Below are 14,484 nucleotides of genomic sequence, written 5' to 3'. Positions count from 1 at the left end.
CTTCACAGGGTCAAACAGCCACAGGGGAAGGCTGCACAGATGCTCTCTGTGATGGGGACAGAGGCAGTGACCCCTGTATTTATGCCACTTTAAGTGCACAATTTAGGGTCTTGGCAGGGGGGATGGAATATAATACCATATAATTGCCTAATTGAGGACTCCACAGTAACATGCATGCACTGGAGGGTCAAATGGAGATGAAACAAAGAGTCCACTTCTGGATTTTTAAGCAATTTGACTTGAAACTAGTTAAGATTACCATCATTTTGTGAGCTTTATATACACGCACATGCACACACACGAACGTGATCTATATCATATAAAACATACACTACCCTACATACACAAGCAGTACTAACACATCGCAATTTATGTATGATTTTACATACTTACATTAGGTTAAATGTTTAGTTTACAAAGTCCAAATCCACATCCTAATTACAAGAACACAATAGCATAAGACACCAGATCGGAGCAGCCGTGTCACAACGCTGTATTCGACATTTTGGAGTACCAGATCTCCGGGAGGATAATTTACTGATAGACTACTTTCACCAACCCTCGAGCAAGAAATGACATCTGCAGTAGCCAAGTGTTGCATTTTCAGATGCATCCCTTAATTAAGCAGATTTTAATTGGGCTACTCTAAGCTTTAATTAAGAGCAAATTGTTCATGCACATTCATTTTTGGGTCATGTTCCCAGACGGGGTTTTTCTGGGTTGGTTTGAGGAGTTTTGTGTTTTGCGAGGCAGGGTCACAATTATGGTTATTGCATTTTACAAGGAAAAAACAGCTCCCAGGAGCCCTGGAGCCACTGGACTCTCACTACACCAAGGAGGTTTCCCACTTTCCCTTCCTTCTTAACCAGAGCATCCCTCAAATGGCAGGGTGAGCTCACCAACACCCCAGAGACACCCATGGTTGTGCCCACTGACGCCAGCACATCTGGGCACCACGGACTGGGAGGGGGGATGCTCGGAGGTGGCTGGGGCTTGTGCAACCCCACAGCACCCCAAATTCAGAGCAACACTGCCAGCGCCACCTTTTCCCCACCATCACAGGCCCACAGCACTGGGAAGGGGGGGGGGGGGGCACGACACCTCACTGAGGAATCGTTATTGCTCAAACCATGAAAAATAGGTGCAAGTTCAATAACTCAGCCTTGGGAAGGAGGCACCTGGGGCTTTGCCTACCCCCACAACGTGCCATGCACGCCAGCTTACACACAGCTTCACAGCAGCAGTGATCACGGGGAGATCAGCTCCCATCTGCTGACTTGCAATGCTCCCCTAAAGATCAACCTCTCCACCATTTTCAGGCTGGGTAATGTGCAGATTAGGGCTCAAGGAACAGATTGGATTCAGTGCAAATGCTGCACTGTCCTGACAGAGGACAGGACACCAGGCATCCCCATTCCCAGCATGCTGGAGTCAATTCCCACCCATTTCTGGCCCTCCTGAGATCATCAGCGAGCATCCTTTTAGTAACAGCTATGAACACAACAAATGGTGACAGCCCAGTTTCCCTCCCAGATGGATTCACCTCCTGCTTTTACAACCCAAACCCCAGCTGGGCCTTATGAACTGACCTCTCCCAAGCATGAGCTATGCAGGCCACTTTTCCAATCTGACACAGGGGAGGAGATGGTGCCACCCCTGTGACAGCAATACTGCTGAAATACCAACTGCTTGCTATCCCAACCCAATCAGAGAACCAGGAGGCATCAACAAATCACCTAATCCAGACTGAGCTGGAGTGAGGAAAGAAGACAGGGATCCTAATTTCCTAATACATCCATCTAAGAAACAGATCCTGATTTCCTTCCAACCCTGAGGTACCACAAATGCCAGGCGCCATGCCCTCTCCGTTGTTGCTGCATGGTGCAATCTGAACGAGGTCCCACCAGCGCTGAACATCTACTCCCAGCTCAAGTCATTAGTTGCTCTTCTCTGGCACTTGCTCCCTGCTTCAATTATTCCCCACTTGACTCGGGCTCAGTGTGTAAAGCACCCAGACAGCTGCAGGAGAGCCATGGGTCACTGCTCCAGCTTGCCAAGCCAAGCCCAGCTCCAAGGTCAGGAAAGCCAGCCAAGGTCTGCAGCCGGCTGCCCCTCACTCCTCTCCTTGAGGATATTTATTGCAGCTGTGCTACACAGGCTTTCCTCAAAGCAGAACTGCACCATCAGTGGGGAGTGGGTGAAGAACAAGAGCCTCAACCCCAAAGAATTGTCTTGTTTTATGCCAAAGCCTGGGAAAACCACACGTTTGGAGGACTGTGCCCCATTCACCAGCAGGCTCTACAGTAAAACCTGAAACCTGCCTGAGCTTGTGACCTTTACCAGCCTGGGCAGCAGTGGTCAAAGGGTAAAGCCACACACCTGGATGATGCTCAGTCAAATCCTCCTCAGGGCTGCCCCGTGACCCAAAGGAAATAAAAACACATAATGAGCGTGAAGGTCCCTAATGCTGCCCCAGCCAGCCCCCTCTTCCCTTCCCTGCTGTGCCCGGGAACAGGGGGCTGCAGACACCCCTCCGTGCCCTCTCCCTTCCTCCCCACACAGCCCAATGCCCTCACTGGATTTATCAGCTCCCAGGTTCCTCAGTGCAATCCCAATCCCCCTGGACCTTATCCCCACTTGGATTTTGCTCCAGTTCCACCCCTTGGAATCCAGTTCCCAGCTCAGTTTCCCAGGCTGTGAACTGCATCGCTCCAGCCTTGCTTCCGAGCCAAGGTTCAAGTGGAGTTAAGGTCTACGAAGATAAATCAGTGGTTTCCCTCTCAGAAACACATTCCCACTAATGTGGCTGTATTGAAGCTGCCAGCATACTCAAAGACGCATGTTTTGGGGCAGGGGTTTGCACACTGAACAGGAGCATGGGGTCACCACCTCCGACTGGTACGTGTTAGCACAACGCAAATGCAGCAACAACTGTCTCAGAAACAGTCAGTGCTTCCTTCAAAATAAACATCCTTTTTTATAGTCACTTTATTAAAGTATCCGCCATCGCCCGCACAGCCCATCACTTCCCGGTGAAAAGTCCCAGCTCCACGCAGCAAACTTTTGAAACTCCTTGCTTGGAGTTTTCATGAGGCAAACCAGTCCTGCACCCCGTTTTATAGAGTGAGGGGCCTGGACCCTGCTGTGTCCATCCCAGGTGGGGGCCGGCCAGGGCCTCCTGCCGCAGGGAGGGACAGGGCTCAGCGTTCCCCAAAGTTTCATGAAAAGTTTCGGGACAGTGACTCGGTGACCAGCCGCAGAGGGGTAAGATGAGGGACATGGAGACAGGCTGCGGTGCCCCCGCTACAAGAACCGCTGCAGCCGAGGCGCACACAAACCCGCTCTGTTATATTAGACATCAGAGAAGCCGTGCACAAACCCCGGCAACTCCGGCTGCTCCGCTCCTGCAGGGAGAGGGACACCGTGCCCTGCTCCAGCGGTGGCCCTGACACCGAGACCCTCATGTCACCCCGAGACCCCTCCAAAGAGACACACACCCCCCCCCCCCCTCGGTGCCAGCAGCCCACGGGGGATGCCATTCGCAGTGGCAGAAGCCTTTCTGTCCTCAAAGCAAGCGCGGCTGCCCCGCGGCCGGCACCAGGGGGGTTCCCCCTCATCCCCCGACGCCGGCAACCGCTCCCCCTCCCCGCAGAACCGCGGCTGCTGGCGGGGACCGGCCGCGCTCCCCGCTCCGGCGGGCCCCGGGGCCGCAGCCCTGGGCTAACAGTGCATCCTAGCGGGGAGCGCCGCGCCGAGCATCCCGGCCCGGGATGCCCCAGCTACCGCATGCCGCCCCCCCTCCCCAGGGTCCCCCGCCCCCCCCCGGTGCAGGGGTGCCGTCCCGCCGCCCCGGAGCGCTCCTACCTGCGTGTAGCCCCGAGCCTGGCTCGGGGGGCTCCAGCCCCGCCGGGCACAGGGACAGGGCGCAGAGCAGCGCCAGAGCCAGCGCCCCGCAGCGCATCGTGCGCCCGGCCCCGGCCCCGCCGCATCCCGGCCCGGCCCCGCCGCCGCCGCCGGGGCAGGCACGGCCCCGCCGCCCCCGCCCCCGCCCCGCTCCGCCCCGGCCCGCCCGGCGCCGCGGGGACCCCCGCACCCCGCGGGGGGGGGCACCCCCTTCCCTCCGCCCCCTTGCCCACACGTGCAAGGGGTTAGCACATACTCCTGCAGGCCCAGTGCTGAAGGGGTTAATGCCCCCCTCACCCCCCCCCCCCCCCCAAATCAGACGCTTTTCCAACGCCCCCCGGCGCTGCAGGGTTTGGGGGGGGGAGATCCCCCACGCCCCGGGGGCAGAGCTGCGCGGGGTGACACACAGACACGAGCTTGTACCTCAGCCGGGTGCTGCAGGGGTTAACGACCCCCCACCATCTGCCGCTTTGGCCTCCATAGGTGAAGGAGTCACCCCACACCCCCCAAATAGAAGTTGCCACCACCGAAAAAGTTGGGTTTTGGGGTGCTTTGCCCCCAAAACCATACCCCAGCCTGCTGCCTCCACCGGGGGGGGGGGGGGGGGACGGACACCTGACCCTGTTCCCACAGGGTGATGGGAACATCGCAGCCCCCCACCGTGGCATTTTGGGGTGAGTGAGGGACCCCAGCTCTCCTGTGAGAGCTCTATTGGTCCTCTGGGTTTAACCCCCGCTCTCCTTACACAGAGTCTGGGCCAGTTCACCCCCTTCTTGGCATTACATGGGTTAAATCTCACCTTGCCCAGGTCCTGCCCAGCCCTCACACCACTGCAGGCTCCTCTGAGCCATAGTGGAAGGTATTTACGGACAGATACCCCAAAATCGAGTTTTCCCCATCACCACCCCGCCAGCCCCACGTCTGCACAGCACCCTGCAGACGTGCTACCCCAGGGCAGCCCCTGCCTCGTGGTACACGCTCAGCTCTCTGGTGTCACCAGGGGCACAGACCCTGCCACCGCCACCTCGCTGCTTCCCAGGACTGTCTGCCCTGCGTGGCAAACCGCGGGGTGCTCACAGAAGCCCTTTGGGGGTTTTGGCTCAGGCCCATGGAGGAGGCACGCTCACTCCCAGTCCGTGCCAGTATTTTCTCTGCAACAGTCACCCAAAGACCCCCAAAAATATGGGAACCTTCAGCGAGGGGCAGCCAGATCTGCCTGCCTGTGGGTGAGCAAGGGCCCGGTGATGTCACCTGGCTGTCATTTTGCTCAGGCGGCAGTGGGATATCAGGCTTCTGTAAGCTCCTCTCTTTAAGTCCCGATTGCTGCTTAATCTTGGGGAGGCGTGAGCCCCGCTGGGTGCAAAATGCGCTGCGCTCGCCCTTCTCTGCCGTTTCCAGGCCCTTCCCCTGCCACGCACTGACTCAGCTTGTCAAGGAAATGAAGGTCAGAGACACTCAAGGAGTCATTTACTTTGCTGCGTAGAGGACTTTATTTGTCAAGAACATGTGACACAGGCTTGTCTTTCCTTCCTCAGGTGTTGCTGAATCCCATTGATTTCCACAGCTGTGACCTTCTGTCCCAGCAGCACGATTCCCATTGCATCTCTGGGCTCTCTCCTGCAGCCAGTCTCTGCTGTGGGACATGCAACCTCCTTGCAGTGCAGAGCCTCTGCCCTCTGCTCCTTTCACGTACCACTGTCCCACTGCAGGAGTTTTTTTAGGTGGATCACCTGCAGAACCAGGTCTTTTAAACACTCGCCACTCCATGAGGAGGAAAAAAACCCTTGTAAAAGGCATTCATTTATTCTGCCACAGTCCTGTCGGCTCAGCTCAGCATCATCTTTTTAAACACGCTATCATTGTGCTGAATCCAGTAACACAGCCACATCCACTCCCCTCCTCAGCCTCCTGTGAGAAAATGGGGTTTTACACCCCTGTGGGTATTTCAGACTTTTGTGCAGGAGTAGCTGGACAAGGACTGTGCCTCCTCCTCTGCTTGTGCCATGCTGGGCAGAGAAAAGGCTGCCAGAAACAGAGAAATAATAAAAACAGATACAGACAAAGCCAGTTCTGGGATATTCTGTTTCAGAGCAATGACAGAAAGTGGAGATGAGGATAAAATGAATGAACTACGGTTATTGATACTGTTTTCTTTGAATTAACACAGCTCAGCTCCATCAGCATGTCCCAGGCTTCCTCTGCAGGCGAAGGGGCTCTATTCTGGTGTTTCCATCAGTTCGCTCGGGAGCTGGTTTGCTCAGACCTCCCTTCTCAAACAGCCTCAGCAGCTCCCTCATGCTGACTCACCCGCCTCAGGACTTCACCCCCACAAATATTTGCACAGCCTTATCAGAGCTACCCTTCCCCATCCCTGTGCAGAGCTCCTCACAGCTATTGCCATAAATCAGTCCCCGACCTTTCATCATTTTTATTATTGCCCCTTTTCTTTGAATTCCCTCCAATGCACCAATGCACGACATGCTAAAGTCCCAGTATCACCTCACTAGCACCCTACAAGGAGCCTGTGGATGCAAAAAAATCACACACACATCAGTGATTCAAAACACCAAGACATGAAGAGTGACCTGCAGGAGCTCAGGAGACCTTGTCCACGCTTTGCACTTGCTTGCTGGGTGACCCTGGGCAATTTAGTCCCCTTGAGGTGTGTCAGTTTCCTTTTTTTATCAAATGAAGATGGAAACCCAGCCTCTTTTGCAAAATATTCTGGAATGTGCTGAGGGACAGTGTTGAGCTGAGGCTCGTTATTATGATCAGGCACTTTCTGAAAATGGTGCTTTCAACAGCCCTGAAAATATCAGGAGATCAAGAGGGATGAATTCCACTGGGATGAGTAATTCATCACCTTGGAGGGTACGCAGGAGTCTATGGGCACTGTCTGCAAATGTGGTTGGAACAGGGAAGCAGCCAGATGACGATGGGTTTTCATGCTCCGGAGAGTACAAAAGACCAAATTACCTGCACAGCTTGGACTCAGGTGTATTCAGTGTCTCACCCCAAGTTTTCTGCATCCTAAGACAAATATTTCAGGGAATGACCCTCAAAGAGTTGCAAGGGGAGGTGAATCAGCCTTTTTCCATTTTTTGTTTCCCTAGAAAGTAGAAAAATCCTGAAAATGCTACCCCCTAATGGTAAAACGAGGAGTGGGGGTGCTGTCCTCGGAATTCCTGATCCAAAGCCCAGATTTTATCCATAGGGCAGGGACTGGAGATACAGGGAGCAGAACTCTCTGCTGGCAAGATGTGTCCCTGCAGGGAAGAGACTTGCACACACCCACTCACGCAGCAACTTTGCATGAACAGCGTTACACTGGTCATGAGAACCAGGCGGTGCTGGGGGCAAGGTACAAAAATAGTTCCATTTTGTGGAGTTCAGCCGAACTCAAAAGCAAAGCAAACCAGGTGTTTCGGCATCCGTGTCTCGGACGGATGTTCAAGTCCGGTGGCAGGGACCCCTCCTGCTCCAGCTCCTTTGCCCCAGGACTCAGGCAGTCCCTGGAGAAGCTGTTGGGTGCATTGCTGCCTTTGTCTCATGGACTGAAAGAATACAACAGAAATAAGGAGAAAGAAAGGAAAAATAAATACATTTTAAAAAAGGCAGAAAGCCCCCAAAAGGCTTTTAGGATTTGAAAACACATGTGGGACTGAAAGCTGGTTTTGGAGCTGCTCTGTGACACACATCTGGAGGGGAGAAGCTGCTCATCTGGTCCTCCAGGCAGATTCTAGCTCCCCAGATGGCTGCAGCGGAGTGAATGCCATGGGGGTCCCCGCTGAGGTTGAGCTGCACCCTGATTCGCAGATCTTGCACTGTTTTTCAAACCTTCCCTTGTACGCTACTCAGACACATTCAGAAGCCTCCATTCATCCTGTTTGTTGGGGATATCTTAAAAATTTAATAAAAATCCTACTCTTCTTCCCTGTGCTCCACTGTTGTCCCACCCAAGAAACCCAAACCCTGCACAGACTGCAAGCCAAGAAAAGTTATTCTGCTTCAAATTTTGCTAATAATTCACAAACCATTTTCTTCGCATGCTACAGCCTGAACTGGTGATCAGAAGGGAAAAGACCTTCTCCTTGCATCTACAGCATTTCACACGATGCCTGACTCTCAGGTGGGACCTTGGGTGGTCTCATCACAGAAAAGATGCAACAAGAGAGAAGAAGAAGAGTTGAATGCTAAAACAGACCTTGTGCTCTGAACGGTACCAAAAAATGCAAAAATGCAATGGTCTTCACTTCAGCAGCGCTCTCCAGCTGCTAATAATTTTTCTCAAATTTTTGGAGAGTCCTTGACGTAGTCAGAAGTGTCACAACACCACACCCTGATGAAAGAGATGCACATGGTGGATTTTTCCTCCTGCTAGGGAATGAGGGCGGTTCTCCAGTTATCCAAAGAAATGAGAAGTTCCTTCCTTGTGTACCAACAGCCCTTGGGTTTTTCTTCTGCTCAGTGCAAGCCTTGGGAGTAGGAACTTCAAGGTACAGTCAGCAAGTATTATCATTATTAGGTTCTTTTTCTACAAGTGCTACAGCATGCCCTGGACACATGGCAGACTCCTGACAACAATCCAAGCCCACATGCTACCGATTTCCACGCCCGTGCCTACCTGAGGTAGCACCAAGGACACTTGCTGGGAGTGGGTGTAAGGTTTAATAAGGGTTAATTCTAAAGGGAGCGGCGTCCCCAACAGTTTTGCACATCAGCAAGAGAAACATCAATCACTGCTAGGGTTTTTTGTAACCCTCAACTTAAATTATGCAATTTTGCTGCCTGTTAGACTCCAGGAACTGTAATCTCCATACTGGATCCACACTGCAAAGGCAAATTTGCAAACAGCTCCCTACTCAGACCGAGCATCTGTGAAGCCTGTATGGAAACAAACACAGATGCAGCCAATTTCTTAGAGTATCCCAATTTGGGCTAAACTAAATCCGGTTTCACACCAGCTCTCAGGGGTTATCGCTCAGCGTGGTGGTCAAGCCAAGCTGCCTCCCGCGGCTCTCTCCTAGGCAGCCCACCGGCTGGGGGGCTGCTCTCAGGATGGCGGTCTCCCGGTCACTAGGCACACTGCACACACCATCTTTGAATTTGTAACGTTTTTTGCTAAGTTTTTATTTTAATTCAAGGACTTTGCTTCATACAAAATGTAATTGTAGAAACAACTGCAGAATTCAAAGTTTGGCTGATAAATATTACTCAGGCAGCAAACTAGGCAATCACAGAACCTTTTTTTTTCTTTTTTTTTTTTTCCCCCTTTTTTTTTGGGTAAAGTTCCGCTTGTGTTGCATGGTTGGAACTTTTATAATTTTTAACACTGTTTTTTTAAATATAAAGTTTTGCAACAAACCCCCAATTTATATCAAATATAATTAAAAATTAACAACTGATGAATACATTGTATCAAAAAAGTACGAAGATAAACATTTTCCATGCACATACTTTTTATATATGTATATATGTATATATTTTACATGCAAACATTACTTATTCAAAGTACAGCCACTACGAGACTGGTTCTGGATGCAGAAAACTGATTGGTGCAATTCAAGTTTGGCAACTCACTATGAGGATTCTCGGAAATATCATGTATGCATTGAAGAGACAGCAGAGAGGCTGTAAAAAAAGGTAGGAAAAGGGTTATGAACAATTGTGGTCAGGCTTGTCTGTCACTGTCATCGACCCCTACAAGGCAGGTGGAGGATTAGACAACTTGAGATTCTTCTTCGTGTTCTGCCTAAGAATTGGAGTGACCCAAGGCCCTCGTTTGGCTGTGCGCTTCCAGATGGTGTGTTAGTGCGGGGCTGGGGGTTTGAGGATCTAAAATGGTAGAGGAAGGGGAAAGGCGGAGTGGAGAAAAAGGCAAAATTATTCAGTACAGAAAGACATCTCTTTTGCTTTCCAGTGTGGGTACAATGTTTGCATGCACTGTCAGAGAGATTGTGTTTTCCCTCTCCTTTACTTCCTGGAGTAAAAGAGTAACGTTTTCTTTAAAATTTCAAATAAAGTGTTTGTGCCTTCATATAAGGAAAATGTATAAAACATTTGGTCACAATCATGCTGAAGCCTGAAACAGGAAAATCCAGCAGATAAAGCTACAGAATGGATGAAGGTCTTTCTGACTGTTGGTGGTTTGGATGTGTTTCCGAACGTGTCATCTTGTTGCATAGCCCTCCGTTTGCGAATTACAGCCGTTACCCATAGCGGACCTCTGGCTACCGCACTTCCTTTATTCAAAGTGCACATAAATACAGAGACAGAGATACAGACAGGAGTTATCCTTTAGCAGAATCCAGGGATGAGATTGGCCAGAGATTATTGTTTTGTAACGGAACAAAAAAAACCACAGAAGGAAACAAAACCACATTGAATTTCTTCAACAGAAGAGCTACAGGGGATGTGAAGAACCACCCTACAGCAGACTGTTCCCTGCCTAAGGCTGAAAGACTGCTGGGAGCACGAGAGACCTCCTGAGCATTTTGGTAGCATCAGATACCCTCCAGCCACCCCAGTGACAAAACAAATCACTGGGGTCCAGCAGGATCTCTACCCATCCTAAGCGACTGCTTCGCCTGGAGAAGTTTCACAGTTCTGGGGCTTGGTAGATCCTCTGAAAAAATTCATCTGTCCAACCCTCTCCTCTTTCCTATCAGCAATTTTAGCGATGTGCTCACTTGGCACCTCCCCCCCTTCCTCCTTTAACCTTTTGTCAGTGTACTACGTGTCCTCTGGCCACCCTGTGCCCCAGATTAGCCCTACAATGGTTCATCAGACCCATGGACACAAGGTCCTGCCCAGGGTTTTCTTTCAGCGCTCCCTCCCCACTGGCACATCACGTTTGGCCCTTTCCCAGGCTCAGAGTGCAGAAATCCACACAAGCACAAAAGAAAAAAATCATCCAACGCAAGAGTCATTGCAAGAACACAGAAATCTCATCCCTGAGAATCAGAGTTAGAGGTTTTGCTTTTTTTTTTTTTTTTTAAACCCTCTCTTAACAGGCAATAAAAACAAGACTCTCTCCAACTGCCCTCAACACAAATTATGCACCATGGAAAATGGCCAGAGCTCTTGCAGCCCAACTGTGACCCGACGTGCAGTATGAAAGACACTGCTTCTCCTGCAAGAGTGTCTCTGCAGATGCTGTACTTTTCCATCTTCATCTCTCCTGCAGGACCTAAACACTAGTCAATGAGAAAAGGCCGGTTTTGTTTGCTGCAATCACTCCCCTCCCACCAATAAAAGTATATATATAAAAAAAATAAAAAAGAAAAAGAAAAAAAAAAGTTAACAAAACCCAAACCAACCCCAAAGCATGTTTGCCTTCCCCACTGTAAGCTTCCAACCTGGTACTCGAATGCACTGGCCAGCGATGCGACGCGGGGCGTTGTGTGCACCGCGGGACCTCCGAGACGAGCGGCTCCTCCCTGTCCTCCCTCCCCTTCTGCCCCTCCCCACGCTCGCCCGAGGTCTGATGCATCGAAGCAAGAGGTTGCATCATCACTGTGAAAGATTTCAAAGGTTAGGCACTTAGTAGTGAACAACTGGAGCATTCGGTAGAAACGGTGGGACCTGGAATGACAATTGGACTAATTCTCTACATAAAGAGTATTTTTTTTCTTTTTTTTTTTTTTTTACTGTACAATTTACAAAAATGCACACAATGAAAAGTTAAAGTTCTATCTAATAGCTTGATATAAAACCAATAACATTTCTTCTTCTCACCCCTACGCTTTTTCCTCTTTTTTTTTCTGGTTTTCTTTTTTTTTAGTTGTTTTTTGCTAAATCAAGCTTATATTGTAAACAAGACAAAACAGTGAGGGCGTGTTGCGGTCGACAGGAGAGAGGGACAGAAAGAAAAGTCTCAGCAGCAAGGAAACAGTCCTTACAAAGTAGCTCTCTTGTGGCTTTATCATGTGTCAGTGTGAAGGACCCGACGTGGTGAGTAAATTAAAAGAGATCCACATGGCAGCGGTGTCAGAGCAGAGTCCCGGCTGCTGGAGCACTTGGTTGGCTCAGGGGTGTGCCACTGGCTCCGCCAAAAAGGATTGCTGTGGCTGAACATCAAGTCCCAGTGGACTGTCCTTTGTTCTGGTCTGTGTTTCTCCTCTCCCAGTTTCTTGGGTAGATCTCTTCCTTCTTAGCGGTGAACGAGATAAAACGCAGATGTGATCTTTGTTCGTGTGTGTCCGTTTGCAAGCCCCAACTCCCACCCTGACCGGGGAAAAGAATATAATAATAAATTAATTAAGAAATAGCCCAACAAAAACTGCGCCAATCTCGTAAAGGATCGACAGTCTGCTTTTTCTGCTGTTGAAGGTGAGGACTGCTCTTCTCTCAGCTTCTCGCGTGCGTTGCGGATTTGGCATCTGGTGCGTGTCTTTGAACTAGACAAGGCAGTAGGGAGGCGGGCGAGAGAGGGAGAGAGAGATGTGCTCCCCCGGCTGCCTTCCCCCTAAGGAGGAAGCCTTCTTCCTCGATTTGTCTAGTGAAAATAAAAATAAAGAAAAAAATAAAGAAAAAGAGAGGAGAGAAGCTGCAGGAGTGTCTCCGGACCCCAGGGGCAGAGCAGTTCTCACGGCAGGGGCTGCCCCGTGGGCCCCCTCTGGCCCCGGGCACCGTGCGCATCGGAGCGCACAGCCTTCCAGATGATAAAACTCATCGATTTTAAACGCGCACACCTTGAAGGGTTTTGCCATGCCGCTAGCACCAGTCATCCTCATCGGCTTCGTGGTAGTAACTACGTCCTCTGGTGCCAGTCCCGGGGCCCGTGTTGAGACCCAGCGTGTAGTGGTAGCCATTGGGCACCCTGCGGATTTGGTGAGATTGGGAGGTCAAGGAGGAGACGTAAGAAGTCCTTGAGGACCGTCCCGAGTTGGTGGCCACCGCCTCCTCGAAGGTGAGCGTGTCCTCCGGCACCGCGCGGTAGGGGCTGTCGGCCTCATCGCGGTGCCCCAGGTAGGGGTCGGAGCCGATGCGGGCCACGGCCGGGGGGGGCGGCTGCTGGTCCCCCCGCAGCAGCGCGTTGTGCTCGGACAAGCCGCGGCTCAGGCGTCCCGGGGAGAAAGTGGGCAGGCCGGTTTGGAAACTGGTGAAGTGCACGGGCGAGGAGTTAGCGGTCTTGTAAGTGATGCTGGGACGTGGGGTCAGTGGAGTCTGTGGGAGCTGCCTCCGACCCCGGCATGGGGTACTAGCACCAGATGTCGACAGCAAGGGGCTCCCATTAACTGAACCACTGCCCTACATAAAAATTGGAACAAAGCAAATCAAAAAATAAAAAAGGGAAACACCAGACAAACACAAAGGCAGGCAGGTATAAAACAGAAGGAGAAGCAACAGAAGGGAGAGACAAGTCACAAGAGGAAAGAAAAGCAAAAAAGAGAGAGTTTAGACAGGCACAGTTAGGGGGAGGAGGTTCTCGAGAAATAATTCAACAAGAGATGTAAAGAGCTGGAGAACTAAAGTTCTGCGAGCAGTAAATAAGAACAGAAACGATCAGAGCATCGGTAGGACGCAAACTGGCAGACGGCTCCAACAGAAGGGGACACTGTCCGGAGGGAAGGCATCCACATCATACACAGGCTCAACATGCGCCTTACCTGAACTAGGCGGGAGCAGCTCAAAAACCTACGGTATTTTTTTTTGCAAATACAATTTTGCAAAACAGCACTCTTTGCTTCGGGGTGGATTTTTGCAGAACTTCACCCGACGGTTGTGAATGCTGATGTTGGGGATCATTTCTGTGGTCAAAATTGGATTATGTGGAAAGAGGATTTGGGGGCAAATGATTTTGTTTTGTAGTTTTGGGAGTGATTTTGATTAAATAGCCACTCTGAAAAAACAACAGCAAAAAGATTTTTGGGCGGGCTTTAACTAACAAGTTCCTCAAACAAAAATGCATTCACCTGCTCTTCTTTAATATTACACAGCTGATTCTTGAGTGGTAGAAGAGTCTGGCAGCTTCCTGGGTTACTAATAGTGACATGTTGGAGTGCACTAAGACACAGTAAGTTAAAAAATGCCACGAGTGAGAGGAACGGGTCCTTGTTTTGGCATTTCTGTTTACATTCTCCCAGGGCAGTAGATAAATAGCCCTGTGAGAGTGTTGTCAAAATCCCCTAGCCGTTCGTGACCTAACATTTTGAGACCAGACCTTTAATTTTTAAAGAGCAGCTTTTCCTTCCTATAAAAACATCAGCTTGTTGTTTGCTGTGTTATCAATCAATGCTTGTTCTGCTCTGCCTGGGTTTTCCAGCACAGATTTCAGGGCAAGCACAGCAGTGCTGGGGGCTATCAGCCCAGCAGGTGGATGTAGAGGCTATTTCAGCCACCGTTGCCATGAGTCGTGCCATGTCACTCATCAGAAGAGGCAATATCGGTGTTACGTGGGGGTGCAGAGCAGCGTGGGTGTCGCTCACTGGAGCCCCGCTCTCCACAGGCATCAGGGACTGATATGGCATTTGCTGCTCGTGCTGCTGCACCAATGACTCACGTCTTCCACAGCCTGGAAACCGAGTCTTTGCCTTTCTCTTCTTTGGTTTTCACCCTCTCCCTTCTCTGGATTCCCCA

General features: G+C 50.8%; 2 protein-coding genes across 14 annotated transcripts in view; both read right to left on the bottom strand.

The window, feature by feature from the left end:
• Positions 1-3,979, bottom strand: part of LOC141953113 (uncharacterized) — a 96,069-nt gene extending 92,090 nt beyond the window's left edge. The window contains exon 1 of the mRNA XM_074891423.1: positions 3,865-3,979. Coding sequence (XP_074747524.1) covers positions 3,865-3,961 — 97 coding nt within the window. The 5' untranslated portion in view covers positions 3,962-3,979. The remainder of the gene's footprint in view (positions 1-3,864) is intronic.
• A 1,392-nt stretch (positions 3,980-5,371) lies between these two features.
• CACNA1B (calcium voltage-gated channel subunit alpha1 B) overlaps positions 5,372-14,484 on the bottom strand; it is a 311,698-nt gene continuing 302,585 nt past the window's right edge. For 12 of the 13 annotated variants that reach the window (XM_074890994.1, XM_074890983.1, XM_074890985.1 and 9 more), the window contains one exon: positions 5,372-13,155. In XM_074890994.1, coding sequence (XP_074747095.1) covers positions 12,619-13,155 — 537 coding nt within the window. In that variant the 3' untranslated portion in view covers positions 5,372-12,618. The remainder of the gene's footprint in view (positions 13,156-14,484) is intronic. The other variant, XM_074890993.1, reaches the window with a different exon arrangement.

The sequence above is a fragment of the Strix uralensis genome, chromosome 21, assembly GCF_047716275.1.
Source record: "Strix uralensis isolate ZFMK-TIS-50842 chromosome 21, bStrUra1, whole genome shotgun sequence".
NCBI lineage: Eukaryota > Metazoa > Chordata > Aves > Strigiformes > Strigidae > Strix > Strix uralensis.
Note: the sequence above shows the minus strand (reverse complement) of the source record. Positions and strands in the feature narration are given on the sequence as shown.